The 16,146-nt window shown below is 35.9% G+C and overlaps 1 protein-coding gene across 1 annotated transcript; it reads right to left on the bottom strand.

Moving 5' to 3' along the window:
* Positions 1 to 14,239: 14,239 nt before the first annotated feature.
* LOC133785158 (uncharacterized) lies at positions 14,240 to 14,629 on the bottom strand. The gene has a single exon (XM_062224413.1). It carries the CDS (start codon positions 14,627 to 14,629, stop codon positions 14,240 to 14,242), a length of 390 nt encoding a protein of 129 aa, XP_062080397.1.
* Between the last annotated feature and the right edge of the window lie 1,517 nt (positions 14,630 to 16,146).

Here is a 16,146-nt window from a genome sequence, read left to right as displayed (position 1 = left end):
CTTGCTAACCCTCCCACTACGACGAGGTTTACTACTATTCTAACTAGAACTAGCACTTTCCTCTTGTCGTTTTTCATTTGTTGTTGCTGGTGACTTTGCAACTTCATTTGAGACCATCTCCTCCAGAACAACCTTACTGCGAGGTTTGTGGTTATTCACATAGTCATGTTCAAGAAAAGTTGCATTTGTCGATACAAATGTTTTATTTTCTTTTGGACTATAGAAAATTCCACCTCTGGTCTCTTTGGAATAACCCACAAACATGCACACTTCAAAGTGTGATTCCAACTTCCCGGTCTTTCCTTTAAGCACGTGTGCAGGACACCCCCAAATTCGAAAATGGTGTAAACTAGGTTTACAACCATTCCATAATTCTATGGGTGTCTTTTGGACAGACTTAGATGGAACAACATTTAATATGTATAGAGCACATTGAATCGCATAGCCCCAGAATGATAGTGGTAATGATGAGAAACTCATCATTGATCTAACCATATCTAATAACATTCTGTTCCGTCTTTCTGAAACACCATTTTGATGTGGCGTTCCAGGTGCTGTGAGTTGGGATTGAATGCCATGCTCACACAGATGGTCCTTGAATTCAAAATCCAAGTACTCTCCTCCTCGATCAGATCGAAGAGCTTTTAGTGACTTACCTAATTATTTTTTAGCTTCTGCTTGAAATTCTTTGAACTTTCCAAAAGTTTCAGATTTTCTTTGCATTAAATATAGGTAACCATATCTTGAATAATCGTCAATAAAAGTGACGAAGTATTCATAACCTCCTCTTGCTTGTACATTAAGTGGACCTCAAACATCCGTATGTACTAGCTGAAGTGGTTCTGTAGCTCTTGAACCTTTGGCAGAGAAAGGTCTCTTGGTCATTTTGCCTTCTAGACAAGATTCACAAACAAGGAGAGATCCAATTGATAGTTCTCTTAAAGGACCATCCTTTACAAGCCTATCTATTCTGTCTAGACCAATATGGCCCAATCTCAAGTGTCACATATATGTATCACTATTGAAATCAGTCTTATGTCGTTTAATAGATCTTGGATTGGCTGTTTTAAATAATTCAGAATTATTAACAGATTTCTCTTTAGCTTGTAGTTTATAAAGCCCATCGATAGATTTTGCAGAACATATCTTAAAACCATATCTTGAAATAACAATCGAATTATTATTAAAAGATATTTTAAAATTTTGTTCATGCAACATAGAAACAGAAATTAAGTTTCTAGAAAATCCAGGAATATAATAAACATTTTCTAAACACAAGAAATTTATTATTCTCAAATTCTAAACGGGTTGTTCCAACTGCTACTACAGAGACAATCTGACCACTGCCTACCCTCATAGTCACCTCTCCATCGGCAAGCTTCCTCGTTGAACTAAGAATCGGAAGAGAAAAGCAGACATGGTTAGTGGCTCCTGAATCTACTATCCAGGATGAGGAATTATCTTCCACTAAACAAACTTCTAACACAAGTAAATCAAATTTACCTGTATTTTTCTCTCTAAGGTCAACGAGATACTTTGAACAGTTTCTCATCCAGTGACCATTTTCTCCACAATGAAAGCAAGTCCCTTTTGGGGTCTTCCTTTTGGAGGTTTTAGTGTTCCTTTTGATATACTGTGATGCTTACATCAGGGTTTGGGATGTGTTCTTATGCAGTCGAGGAAGGTGATTGCTTATGCTTCATGCCAATTGAAAGAGTATGAACAGAGATACCCCACTCATGATTTAGAGTTGGCAGTTGTGGTCTTTGCATTAAAGGTATGTAGACATTATCTTTTTGGAGAGAAGTGTGAGATTTATATTGACCACAATAGCCTGAAGTACTTTTTCACACAGAAAGACCTAAACATGAGACAAAGGCGTTGGCTGGAGTTAGTGAAAGATTATGATTGTGAAATTTTGTATCATCTAGGAAAGGCCAACGCGGTAGCAGATGCTTTAAGCCAGAAAGGTCCTAGAAAGATTTTCAGTGCGAGGCTGATATCTAGAGAGTTAGCAGAGGATATGACCAGAGCTGGCATAAAGTTGCTGTTAGGCCAGTTGGCCAGCATTACGCTACAGTCTACGCTAGTAATGACCCACTACTCTAGACTATTTGGACCATTAACGAAACTACACATAAAACTTACAATTTTGCGGAAATACCATAATTTTATTGAGTAACTTGTGAAAATAAGAGTTACTTACAAAATAGAATACTAAGAAGGATATGGGATCCCATTGTCTTTAAAAACAAAAACATGATTTAAATGAAAAGAATTACATAAGAAATGCGGAAAATACATATAAAACCATAAAGAGGTAAAATGAGACTACATCCTCGAATCAAATAACGCTCGGCCCCTTGACTCCATTCACCATCGATACACATCCTCTAAGCGTCACGAATCTTACCGCCTCTAAAGCTATTTTCCTAAACATAAAACAAAAAGGAATGAGCCTAATGCCCAGCAAGGAAAATCTAACACATAGTCATAAACATAAATTTCATAATAACCGTAAAGACATATCATAACACTTAATACATACACGTATTATAATGGCCATTATTACTTGGGGTCCCATAGACTAAACAAGCTTATGCCCATGAGATTAGTGGGGTCCTACTAGCTAAGTAGGCATATGCCCATAATCTTTTTGGGGTCTTGTTAGTCAAATAGGGCATAAGCCCAAGCCTACAAACATACACATTCATAACATATTCATAACATATCATATTTCATAACATAACACATAAGATAACATAAGCAATACACATATAGATTCTATCCTATTTTCCTTACCAAAGCTACCGGGATATGATGGACTGAGTTGGGACTTTTGGAACACTCCTAAACCATATGAGAAAGAGTGAGTCTTAAGAAGAAGAAATGAAAATGAATAGGAAGACTAAACCATTGAGAAACATGCTTACTACAACTTATGTGCTTAAGAACTTGGATTCCCTAACCAAAATAAGAATGAGGTTAGGGGACTGAGTAGAAGGCTTTGAGAAAGAAAATAACATGAAACAAATGAAATAGAGTTTCGGGTTTACCTCAAAGACTTGTAAGACCAATCTACACCTCAAATCGAAATACCATAAAACCTTACTTCCCAAAGTGTTTGATAAGCTTATGATGATCAAGCTTATGATTCCCCAACCCAGGTGTTTAACTCTCACACTCTCCTAGCAATCTTGCAGCCTCTGAACTTAGAGTAAAAGGTGAATAATGGCTGGGTACTAGGTCCTATTTATAGAGTTCTAGGAATAAAAATCTTCTTTTTAGCTTTGAATAAAAATAATAAATTTAATTGAAAATATTTGAATATCCTTCAGCTAAAGGCTTAGGAATTGTTCAAATTTTTCAGAGAGATTTAAGGATTCAAAGCTTGATTTTTAAAATAATAAAAACAAATAGAATCCTAACTTCTAACTCCCTAAATCTCGTAACTCTAAACTCCCCTTCAGTAAAATCAACATATCTGACGCTGTAGAACTCCGATTTGGACTCTCTTTATACCGTTAGAAAGCTCATTAAATTATCTACAACTTTTAAGAAATACTATTTTTTTTAAATTCCTAATATAACTGGGTCAAAAACAGGTTGGAAGTTACAGTACCCTAAAGTATTGCTTATCATCCTCAGACAGATGAACAATCTGAGAGGATGATCCAGATATTAGAGGACATGTTGCGAGCATGTGTGATGAACTTTGGTGGGTCCTGGAGTAAGTATCTACCTTTGATAGAGTTTTCCTACAACAATAGCTATCAATCAACCATTGGGGTGGCTCCTTATGAGATGTTGTATGGTAGGAAATTTAGGTCTCCCATTCATTGGGATGAGACAGGAGAAAGGAGATACTTGGGTCCTGAGGCAGTTCAGAGGACCAATGAGGCCATTGAGAAGATTAGAGTTCGGATGCTCGCTTCTCAAAGTAGACAAAAAAAGCTATGTAAATACCAAACGTAGGAATGTGGAGTTCCAAGTGGGAGACTATGCTTCCATAGAGTCTCGCCATGGAAAGGGGTGTAAAGATTTGGGAAGAAGGGCAAGTTGAGCTCTAGATTTGTAGCTCCATTTGAGATTATGGAGAGGATTGGCGAGGTGGCCTATAGGTTGGCCTTACCACCGACATTGTCGGCCATGGATAACGTATTTCATATTTCAGCTCTTCGGAGGTATGTATCAGATGTGACTAATGGGTTGAGTTACGAAGATTTGGAGCTTGAGACAGATCTCTCCTATGAGGAACAGTCGATCCAGATGCTAGATAGAAAGGACAAGGTCCTAAGGAATAAAATTATACCTTTGGTTAAGGAATTATGGAGGAACAACAAGGTCGAGGAAGCGACCTGGGAGCTGGAGTCAGATATGCAGAGTCAGTATCCCGAGTTGTTCAGGTAAATTTCGATGATGAAAATTCTTTAAGGAAGGGATAGTTGTAATATCCCATGATCCCTAATGTGGCTTAGTGCCTGGATTTTGGGGCCAGGAGGGCCATAATTGATTTAATATGCGATTATGTGATTATATGCATAATTATGTGAGTTATATTATTATATGATTATAATTGCATGCATGTGGGCCCACTTCTTATTAGAAGGGAATTTTCGTAATTTTGGCTCGTTAAGGGTGAATCTGTATATTTATGTGCATGTATGTGATATATGGGTGAGACCACATTGTTATGTGGATATGTTTGAGCTATTCGGCATGAGATGATCCTAGGAAGCAAGTTAGCGTTTTGGTCATAGCGGGGTTAATTACCGGGCTCGGGGCGAGCCTACGGGTAATTTTGTGTTTTGTACTATACCGAGAATGAGCAAGTAATGGGATATGATTTATTAATTATTTGAGGATATTGGGAGTAACGGGATTTGGAGGATGTTAATTATGATTAACAGGATAGGTGAGAAATGACAATTATACCCTTGGGTGGCTTTGAGGATTATAATGGCCCTAGGGGCATTTTGGTCATTTTGACCATTAGATATGCTTAAGTTTAGAAGCCTATAGATTTCATAGGTAGGCAAACAAAGTTCTCTCTCTCTCTCTCTCTCTCGCATCTCTCTCTCTTTCTTTGCATTGGATTTTTGAAGCAAACTAGAGGATTCAATTGGAGGATTTAAGGCTTGAGAGTTTAGGATAGTGATCAGCAGCTGAAAGGGGTTCAATTCATATTTGAGGTAAGGTTTTCAGCCTGAAATTTCAAGGTTTTACTCTGTTTTTAAAGTGGTTTGTAAGCTTGATAGTTTGATTTTGGAGTTTTGTATTTGGTGATGTTTCAAGTGGTATAAAGCTTGGGTTTTGATGTTGGAATGGTTATAATGTTGTATTAAGGTTTGGTTGTGATATTGGAGATTTATTTGATGAGCTTTAGCTGTGCTAGAAATGAGGAAAATGCAGGGAGCTGGGTTCTTGGGGTCAAGTCGCGACTGAGTTCATGCAAGTTGCAACTTGAATGAACCCCAGAACCTCCCATGGGATCTGTCTGGCAGGCGTGCTGCGACCTTCAGGGTCAAGTTGTGACCCGCCCCTGGCACCTAGACAGGGGGCTCTCTGTCTTGGGGGTGCGTCATGGCCCTTGGGGGTTAGGTCGCGGTCCACATGTCCTCTTTGTACCAGGTTGGGTTTTTGTTTACTTTTAGGCGCAGGTTTTGAATCTCAAGGGTCGGGATCGAATATACTAAACGTTTTAGTAGGATTTGAGGTCCCGGGAGTTGGGTTTTAGTCCATGAATCTTATATTACTCATTTTATTGATGGGATTTCATATTTGGTTATGATTAGGTGACCGCTAAGGGGCCTAAGTATAGATCGTTCTCAAGGGTCGTTCTTTATTTATTTTATGCTCAAGCCTGACGTAAGAAAGCTGCACACAGTATGTGATATACATGATTATTGATGAGGCATGTTGAGTGCTCTATATATGGACATTGGTTGCATTGTAAATGCCTGGTAGGGTTGCTTATTTGTGAATGGTACTGACTTATAAGTCAGAAACAGCAATGGTGTTCAGTACTAGTCGGAAAGCTCTGACTTATCAGTCATACGCAATAGTACTGAGTTCTGGTCATATGGAAGTGACTTATGAGTGAAGAAGGACATTAGCGTTTTGACTGTAGGCCGAAATGATTAGATCTAATCAACATGAGCATTAAATGCTTGACCGACCTATTGGTCGAAGAAAACTAAATCGCTTGGCTAGTCTATGAATAGTTACTCAAAGCGAGGACCAAAAAGGTTCAGGTGACTTGATAGTCACATGGCTTAGGGCGCAGGACCCCAGAATGACTCATTAGTCAACTATTCAGGGTGCAGGACCCCAAAATGACTCATTAGTCATCTATTCAGGGCGCGGGACCCCAGGATTGACTTGCTAGTCATCATCTGTTTAGGGCTGAAACCCAAGAATGATTACATGATCATTTATTTATATTGAATACATGTAGTAATAAGTTTTCTTGGTGAGCCTTGGCTCACGAGTGTTATGTGGTGCAGGTAATGGAAAAGAAAAGTTTACCCAGCGTTGAGTGGAGAGCTTAAGTGGCGATGTGTACATATGTGGCCGCTTGACCACCACAGCCAAGGTGTTTCTCAAGGGAACTAAGGTTTAACCCTATTTTTTCTGCTTAGGTTGGCGAATTCTAACTTTTGAACTGTAATGACCATTTTGGATTGTAAATAACTTTGTAAACACTTTTATAGGATCTCATGTTCAGTTTAATGTTTTCAATAAAATATATCCATTCCTCTTACCGAGATTTTCACCCTAGCCCATTAATAACACTTAGATGCACGTTTATGACCTAATGACTCATTTAGCGAGTTAATCACTATTTAAAGTACACAGTGTGACGGTCTTGGCTAACTAGGCCATTACAATTTTAGATATACATTTTGTATATATACACATATATTCATATATATATATATATAAATATATATAAAGAGATTGAATACCTCAAAACTTGAATTATTGATTATTACTCACATGAGTAATTGAGAGTCAAGCCATGAAGCTAACTAAATTCTTAATCAAATTAATATTATGTGTATATGTATATTGATATTTTTAATTGTTAAGATATTATGGTTTTGAATTTAAATTTTTTTACGTTTTAGTAGCTTTTTAAATAAATTTTTAATCAAATTAATATTATGTGTATACATATTGATGTGTACATATATTGACATTTTTAATTGTTAAGATATTTTAGTGTGGAATTTGAAATTTTTTACTTTTTAAAAAAAAAAAAAAAGTTACATATTTAAGTATTAATTAATAGCTCTTTACGTTTTTTTATCCATAAATAGATACTATTTTTAAACTACATTTTCTAAAACACATATATCTAAAATAAAACAACATTAATGTAAAATAAATTACTACCTTTTTTAAAAAAATATATTTTTTGAATGCATTAATTTATATATAGTCGTTGCTAGTAGTTACGCTTTTTTTTTAATTATTACTACTTTTTTCAACATGTAAAATAGATGGAGTATATAATGATATCTTGTAAATATCTTATTTAAATTTAAAAAACATGTAACTACATATTTTTTAAAACATGTATGGTACATTTTTTTTAATTACTACATAATTATAATCTATAAAATGAATAAAAACATAGATTAAAGGAGAAAATAAATAGAGAGTTTTGGAGCAATTTAAGTTTTTAAAACGGGTAAAATAGATAGGATAAATAATAATATCTTGTAAATAACTTATTTAAATTTAAAAACATGTAACTACTTACATTTTTTTAAAATTACTATATTATTATAATCTATAAAATGAATAAAAATATTAGATTAAAGGATAAAATAGATAAAAGTGCTTTGGAACAATTTTAGTTATTTAAACGTGTAAAATAGATAGAGTAAATAATAATATATTACAAATATCTTATTTAAATTTAAAAATATGTAATTACTTACATTTTTTTAAATTACTATTGTTGACCCACGATTTAGCCAACTGACACGGAGTCAAAATATGAGTGATATGGACGAATGTAAAGAGAATAACGTGATGACAAAAGTAAAGAAAACACGGTGATTTATAGTGGTTCGGCCCCAGGATCTGGTAATGACCTACGTCCACTTAGAATGATATTGATATATAATCAAAAGTGTGATCAGAGAACTTGGGTTCAATGAGTTTCAACACTTCTGACAAACAATACAAGTTTGCTAAGAGAAATTCTATAATTCCTATGATTCAGAAGCCAAAAGTCCTTTTCCTTGAGCCATCTCTTGCTATTTATAGGCCCAAGGAGGGTTACAAAAGATTGTTACAGATATAATCCCCTGAATATTGGGATATTCCGAAGATTACATGAGATAAATTCGGGATTCATAAAGATCTTCCCATAAATGTTGCCTTGTTTGCGGAACTACCGACCAGACTGGTCGCGAGTAAGACAGGCTTGTCCTGCTTCTGGTGTGCCTCCTGGTCGATACTTTGGCAGACGCTTCCAGTTATCAGCCACGTGTCGAGAGATTATTCGCCACGTCACAAATGCTAATTTATTGGATAACAACTATATTATTATAATCTATAAAATGAATAAAAATTAGATTAAAGAAGAAAATAGATAGAGTGTTTTAAAGGAATTTTAGAGTGCCACATCATTTCTTTGAAACTCTTATTTATATAATATATAGATATAGATAGACATGTAACTACTTACATATTTTTCAAATTACTATATTATTATAAATAATACAATGAATAAAAAAATTAAATTAAATGAGAAAATAGATAAAATGCTTTGGAACAATTTTAGATTTTTAAACATGTAAAATAGATATAGTAAATAATAATATATTGTAAATATCTTATTTAAATTTAAAAAATATGTAATTACTTACATTTTTTAAATTATTATATTATTATAATCTATAAAATGAATAAAAAATTAGATTAAAGGAGAAAATAGATAAAGTGTTTTAGAGCAATTTTAGAGTGACACATCATCTCTTTGAAGCTCTCATTTATAATATATATTGTAGCATCCAAAATTTTCTAATAAGGTTTAGGGCCTTGATTAGCATGTCGGGATGGCAATGATTGATTTAATTATGTAAATATATGAATTTGAAGATTATGTGATTAGAAATGCATGTTTAGGTTAATTAAATATGTATATGGGCCTCACTTGGTTATTAGGGGCATATTTGTAATTTTAGCCCGTTGAGGGCATAAATGTGATATATGTGTTAATTATGATTGAAACCACGAGTGAGTGATGATATATTTGTGATGACAATCTGAACGGTCCTAGGGAGTTGTTGCAGATTTTATAGCTACGCAAGTATACGTAATCGCAATTTGTAATAAATCTCGATAAGAACGAGTATTGTCCCACGAAGATTGATTTATCAATTTCCAAATAATTCATTTCTAGTTTCTATTTGGCTAACAAAAACTGGATTTGTGAAATTTGAAAACAAGAAAACAAAAATAAATGAAAATTGCAGAAATCAAATAATAATAAGAACACAAGGATTAAATTCACTATGAAACGATTAGGAATCATAATCCTCTCTACTATCCACTCTATTATTCTTTAATGAAATTACTGCTGAAACTCATTTCACTGAAATGATAGGCATGCAAAAGTGTTAACTATTCGAGTTAAGAAATAGAAAACTCGACCTAATGTGAATTCCCTATATTTCTATGGTCAATTCAAACAATAGGAAGCAATGAATACAACCTTAATTCACATAAACCAATTTGATACTCTCGTTCTAAATTTAAATCTATGTCTATTAACTTTTAGCATATTTAAATATCACTTTTCATATTTTAATTTAAATTCATAAATCGTATGTAAAAGGTGCGCAATCAATCACATACACAATAAACCCAAATTGAATAGATTTCAGATGAAGAAGAAATAGATAAATGCATTAAATCATAATACAGTTTCAAGAGAATCAATTAGAAAACCTAAACAGAAATTTAGTTCATAAATATCATTCTAAACATGAATGTCATTGGAAAATAACATAGAATTCTAAAGTAAAATAAAAAGAACTGTTGAAAATAATCGGTTGTGTTCCCCAGTGTATTCCTTGCTCTCCAAAAATCATCCTCCTTTCTTTTCTTTCGAAGTTGGGTTTATAACCTAATTTTTCTTTCTGAAGTAACGAGGGTCGCAGCCCAACTATTCAAGTGTCGCGGCCCGTATCCCGAAAACTGACTTTTTCATTGAGGCGAGCCGCGACCCAACTTTCCATCTGTCGCGGCCCCTCCTTCCAATGTCGCAACCCTTGTAGAACTTTGAAAACATGCATTCTATAAAGGACCTAGCCCCGGCGCTACCAAGCCATGCCGCAGCTCTTAATAATTTCTTCAAATTACACACTTTTTGTCCTGAGAGTTCACCGAGGCTATCAAATATCTTGAGGACTCTTCTTTTCACAAAAAAAACATCAAACGCTGATTATTTCATCATTTTTCTGCCAATTTTCTTCATTTGCTCTTTTCCTTTATTTATTGACTAAAACCTAAAAAACGACAAAGACGAGTGTAATACTGCACTAAATAATAGAAGAACTTAAATAAAAACTATCTAACATACAACATAAACACCACACAAAACGAGACTGAACAAACTCCCCCAAACTTAACATTTACTCGCCTTCAAGTAAAGACTCACACTAAACTCACAAACTTATGAATCAAGTCAACAACACTGAATTAGCCTCAATTTCAGAAAATTTCACACAAAAGCCCAAAATCTTGATTTGTAAAAACAATCCAGAATTTCAGCTAAACCACACCAACAACCTGCTTCAATCCAAAAATGCCTATCCAACCATAACCACAAAAATTACTCAACAATTGAATCTTATGTATGCATGTGAAAAATTACTATCAAACCTTTTATCCATATGCATGCATTGTTCATCACTCTCCACTAATGTAGACCAAATATGCTTAAGAATCATTAGGACTTTAGGCTCATATCAATAGGCTTAAGGAATGGGTAGATATGTCATTTAGACTCCAATTTACCATAAGCATATGAACTTACAAACCAACAATTCACCCAAACTATTTCCCAAGAAATCCTCATATGAACCCAAGTAAAAGTTGAGAAACACTTATTTCACTTGATCATTCATTTTTTTTCTTTCAGATGAAACTCCCCCAAACTTCTTGTTGTGAAAGCATAACAAGAATGTAGCTTGGGTTTCAGACTTCTATTATTTTGCGTTTTTTTTTCAATTCTCAACCTTTTTATTCTTCCTTACAATACACCAAATTACTAAACTAAACACATCCATTACAATTCATTCCCCATTATTTATTCATATGCTCATAGTAATTTGATAAAGAAATGAAAACTAACAAGATGTCTATTTAGCTCACAATTGGTGCCACATAACAAAGATGATAATATTAGGCTCAAGCAAGAGTAACAATGGAAAATTACTTTTGGGTTGGCTTGAAAGGCTCAAATGCTCCAAGAAATTTCCTAAATCACTTTCCTAAGCATATCTCATCTAGGATTTCGTCTCAAATGATAAACAAGCAAGTTCTAGATTCATTCATACATCAAACCACAAGCCAATGTTTTTAACAATGCATACATTCAAATTCAAATGGCAAAGAATTTTTCCAATCATGGTTAAACATTCATTATTTTCGATCAAAACAAACTAGTAATGCAGTCTAACCAAGCACACGGACTCAATTGATCAAAAATTTAAAAATATTACACAACATATTCTTCCTTATCATAAGCTAGCATTGGCAACTTGATTCACACAAACAAGACACTGTAACAATTCTAAACACAATACATAACTAAAGACAAAACAAAATTAAATCTCCTCCCCCAAACTTAATGGACACATTTTCCACAATGTGTCATAAGCAGAAAAGAAAAGAAAACTTACCGAAGAGGATACCTACCACATCAATATGGCGGTGGTGGAGGCGGTGGGTTGTAGGGCATGTATGGCAAAGGATACATAAAGGTATTCTGGTCGGCCTCACTCGTCGACCACTGTTGGACTAAAGCATTGAGGGCATCCACATGTTGAGTGCCATACTCACTATGCTGCACCATATATTGATTGAAATTTTGGTGTTGAGCATGGTGTGACTTGATCATATACTGATTTTGTTGATAGATGTAATCCAACCGATTATGCGTGCACTGAGTATGATAATCAATGGGCCCACCAATAGCCAAAAAGGATGCATTACCACTGGGCCCCATATCATCAGTTCCACCTATACCAACGGGATCAGTCTCCTCTTCGTCTCCACCTCGCGGACGTTTAGGGGCGTGGCCAACTTGTGGAGGCTCAAGAGAGGCCGGAGGAAAACCATGAACCATAGACAGAGTGATGGCTTTCATGGGCTTCCATATTATGTCTCCTTCAATCAAGGGCACCTCGTAAGTCTCTCACAACTGAGTTATGAATGTGCCATGTGACAAGCCACCAGTGGTGTTGAATTTACTGATGTTTCAAATGATATACCTGATTGCACATCCCACATCTACAGTTTTGCCCGTCATGATAGCATAAACTAAAAGACATCGCTCCCGATCAATAGAAGATAAATGAGTGATGGGCAACAGACAAGCACTCACAAAATAAGCTCAAGCACGAGCAATGCAATTCAACTGCCAGTGAAACAAATGCTTTGGCTCACCACCATGATAATCAAATCGAGCCCCCGGCATGCTCAATGTTTCTGCCACCTCAACATAATCTACCTCGCTGAAATGAGCCAACTGCCAATGTTCATCCTCAGTTTCTGGAATAGTAGGGAGATGGAGCAAAGCATCAAAAGAGTCAATGTCGAATGGCACTTCCTTTTTCCGAACAAAAACTTTTAGCTCATCATCTTGACTGGGGAAATTGGCATAAAACTCATACAGTTGAGAGTAGTTGGCACTATCCACTTGCATTTGCTTACAAAATATGCCCCAATTTCTTCGAGTAATTTCTGCTCTGATTAACTCATAGGGGGGATTATTTGGGTATGGTTCCAACTGATACTCCATCCCCCTTTCCGAAACAACAGATTTCCCATTGATTCTTTTAAACAAATATGTAGCCTCCTTAGTCTTGAATTTTTCTGTATTAAAATCAGTGGGTGGTGGCGGTGGTTGTGGGGCTCAGGATGAGGAGGTTTTCTTTGAAGGAGCACCCCTTGGAGGATTTCTTTTAGGACCCATCACACAAGTTCAAAACCGATTACTTTCACCAAATTTTCTGAAGAAAAAAAATTGGATTGAACCTCCCCTTGTTTTTCTCACTTTTCCAAAATCAAAATATCACGAAAATAATCCACAAACACATTAACAATTCACTTTCCGTCATAAACCCACCAAATTGCTCCACAATAATGTCCACGTGCAATTTATCCATAAACTACCAACTTAACATTGACAATTCAAAGAAAATGGACAAATTGTACTTACTTTCGTGAGAAATCCCTGTTTTGTTGTTTTGTTAACTCTTCTCCCTCCTTTGACAACAACAATTTCATAAACCCATGGTATTAGATAGAAATTTTCGAAAATATAGTTTAATGAAGGAGAAAATTTGTGTTTTAGGTCAAATGAAGGAGATTGGAGATGAGAAATGGTTTAGGGATGGAGATTTAAAATTAAAAAATGGATTAGTGAGGGTAACAATGGTGGATTCAGAGGTGTGGGGAAGAGGAAAAACAAATATGTGAGGTGAAGTGGGAAAAAAATAGGGGTTTTTTTTTTCTTTATATCCTTTGTCGCGACCCAACGCCGCGGCTCGCCTATTCCAGTGTCGTGGCCCGCCTAATTTTTTGAGAAGTTTGGTTTCGAGGCCGCGGCCCTCCTTAATCTTTGTCGCGGCTTGACCCCCTTTTTTTCTTATTTTTGGGTATAAGAATTGCGGCCCTCCTTAGTCTTTGTCGCGGCCCACCTACTCCCATGGTAGTATCCCTTCGTCTCTGTAAGGGGTCTTGCCATGGCCCCATGAGGCTGTGCCACGCCCCTTAATAAAAAAAAAATTGCATTTTGGATTTTTTTTCATGCTTTCCACGATTCCATATGTACAATAATAAACCAAATATTCATAATTTACAAGTGCAAAAATTAAACTTTAAAAAAATTTCCAACTAGACCAAAAAGTAAAGAAAGCAAATAAGAAATATGGGATGCCTCCCACGAGCGTTGTCATTAATGTCATTTAGTCAGACGATGAACTCCTCTTCAGATGGGCTTCAAGAGGATCACTGACTTGGCTTGGTCGATAGGACCACCCAAATATGGTTTCAACCTTTGACCGTTCACTTTGAATGGGGTGCCTGTTCTGCTTTGCACTTTCACCGAGCCATAAGGAAAAACTTTCATGACAGTATAAGGGCCAGACCACCTTGATTTCAACTTGCCAGGAAATAGTCTCAACCTTGAGTTCAACATAAGTACCTGTTGCCCGAGTTGAAACTCTTTTTTTATCAAGTTCTTATCGTGCCACGCCTTTGTGCGCTCCTTGTATATCTTAGCATTCTCATAGGCTTCCTTACGGAGTTCATCAAGCTCATTTAATTGAAGTAGTCTCTTTTGTCCAGTAGCCTTCTCATCAAGATTCAGCTTTTTCATAGCCTAATAAACCCTGTGCTCTAGCTCAACAGGAAAATGACATGCCTTCCCAAAGACTAACCTATAGGGTGACATCCCAATCGGAGTTTTGAATGTCGTCTGATAGGCCCAAAGTGCGTCATCTAGTTTCTTAGACCAATTCTTCCTGGAGCTATCCACCCTCTTTTGAAGAATACTTTTCACCTCCCTGTGTTGAAATTTTAGCTTGACCATTCGACTGAGGATGATATGGTAAAGCAATGCGATGATATAATCTATATCGACCAAGTAAAACATCAAGTTGCTTATTGCAGAAATGACTCATGTCATCGCTGATAAGAGCTCGGGGAGTTCTAAACCTTGTGAAAATGTTCTTGTGCAGAAAGTTCATTACTGTTTTTGCCATCATTTTCTTTTGTTGCAACTGCCTCGACCCACTTTGATACGTAGTCCACTACTAATAAAATAAACTTGTTTTTGAAAGATGATGGGAAAGAGCCCATGAAATAAATGCTCCAAACATCAAAAAGCTTAACCTCGAGAATCACATTAAGTGGCATCTCATTCCTTCTTGATATATTCCCAGTTCCCTGGCAACGATCACAAGCTTTCACAAAAGAATTAGCATCCTTAAACAGACTTGGCCAATAGAACCCACTTTGCAATACTTTCGATGTTGTCCGTGATGCTCCAAAATGGCCACCACATTGCAGAGTATGACAATGGGTGAGAATTGAGTGCATTTCGTCCTCAGGAACACAACGACGAATGACTTGATCAACACGGTGCTTATAAAGAATAGGTTCCTCCCAATAGTAGTGCTTCACCTCATAATAGAATTTCTTCACTTGTTGCCTTGACATCTCAGGAGGCACAACCTTTTCTCCTAAGAAATTGACATAGTCAGCATACCAAGGCACTATAGAACTATCACTTTCCCCAAATAATTGTTCATCAGGGAAGTGATCATTTATTTGCACTTCCTTGTCATTCTGGCTCTCTTCCACCTCAAGTCTTGACAAATGGTCTGCTACCAAATTTTCTGTGCCCTTTTTTTTATCTCAGATCTCCATGTCAAACTCTTGCATAATAAGACCCATCTAATGAGGCGGGGCTTGGCATATTTCTTGGTCATCAAATACTTAATGGTAGAATAATCAGTGTACACTATTACTTTGTTACCAATAAGGTACGATCTAAATTTATCAAAAGCATAAACAATAGCTAGAAGTACTTTCTCTGTTGTGGCATAATTCAATTGTGCTTCATTCAACGTCCTACTAGCATAATAAATAGACCGAAATACCTTATTAATGTGTTGGCCCAAAACTGCTCCTACTACATAATCACTTGCATCGCACATCGGTTCAAATGGAATATCCCAGTTTGGAGCAACAACTATTGGTGCCGAGATTAGCTTCTCCTTGAGTAACTTAAAAGCATTTAGGCATTCTTCGTTGAAATCAAAGGCAACACCATTCATAAAGAGGCTTCAAAATTTTCGAAAAGTCCTTAATAAATCTTCGGTAAAACCCAGC

The sequence above is a fragment of the Humulus lupulus genome, chromosome 6 (genome assembly GCF_963169125.1).
Source record: "Humulus lupulus chromosome 6, drHumLupu1.1, whole genome shotgun sequence".
Lineage (NCBI taxonomy): Eukaryota > Viridiplantae > Streptophyta > Magnoliopsida > Rosales > Cannabaceae > Humulus > Humulus lupulus.
The sequence above is the reverse complement of the archived record's forward strand: the minus strand, read 5'-3'. Positions and strand labels throughout refer to the sequence as shown.

Coding starts and splice junctions, on each gene's coding strand:
- LOC133785158 (XM_062224413.1), bottom strand. CDS start 14,629: ATGAAAAAGCTGAATCTTGATGAGAAGGCTACTGGACAAAAGAGACTA.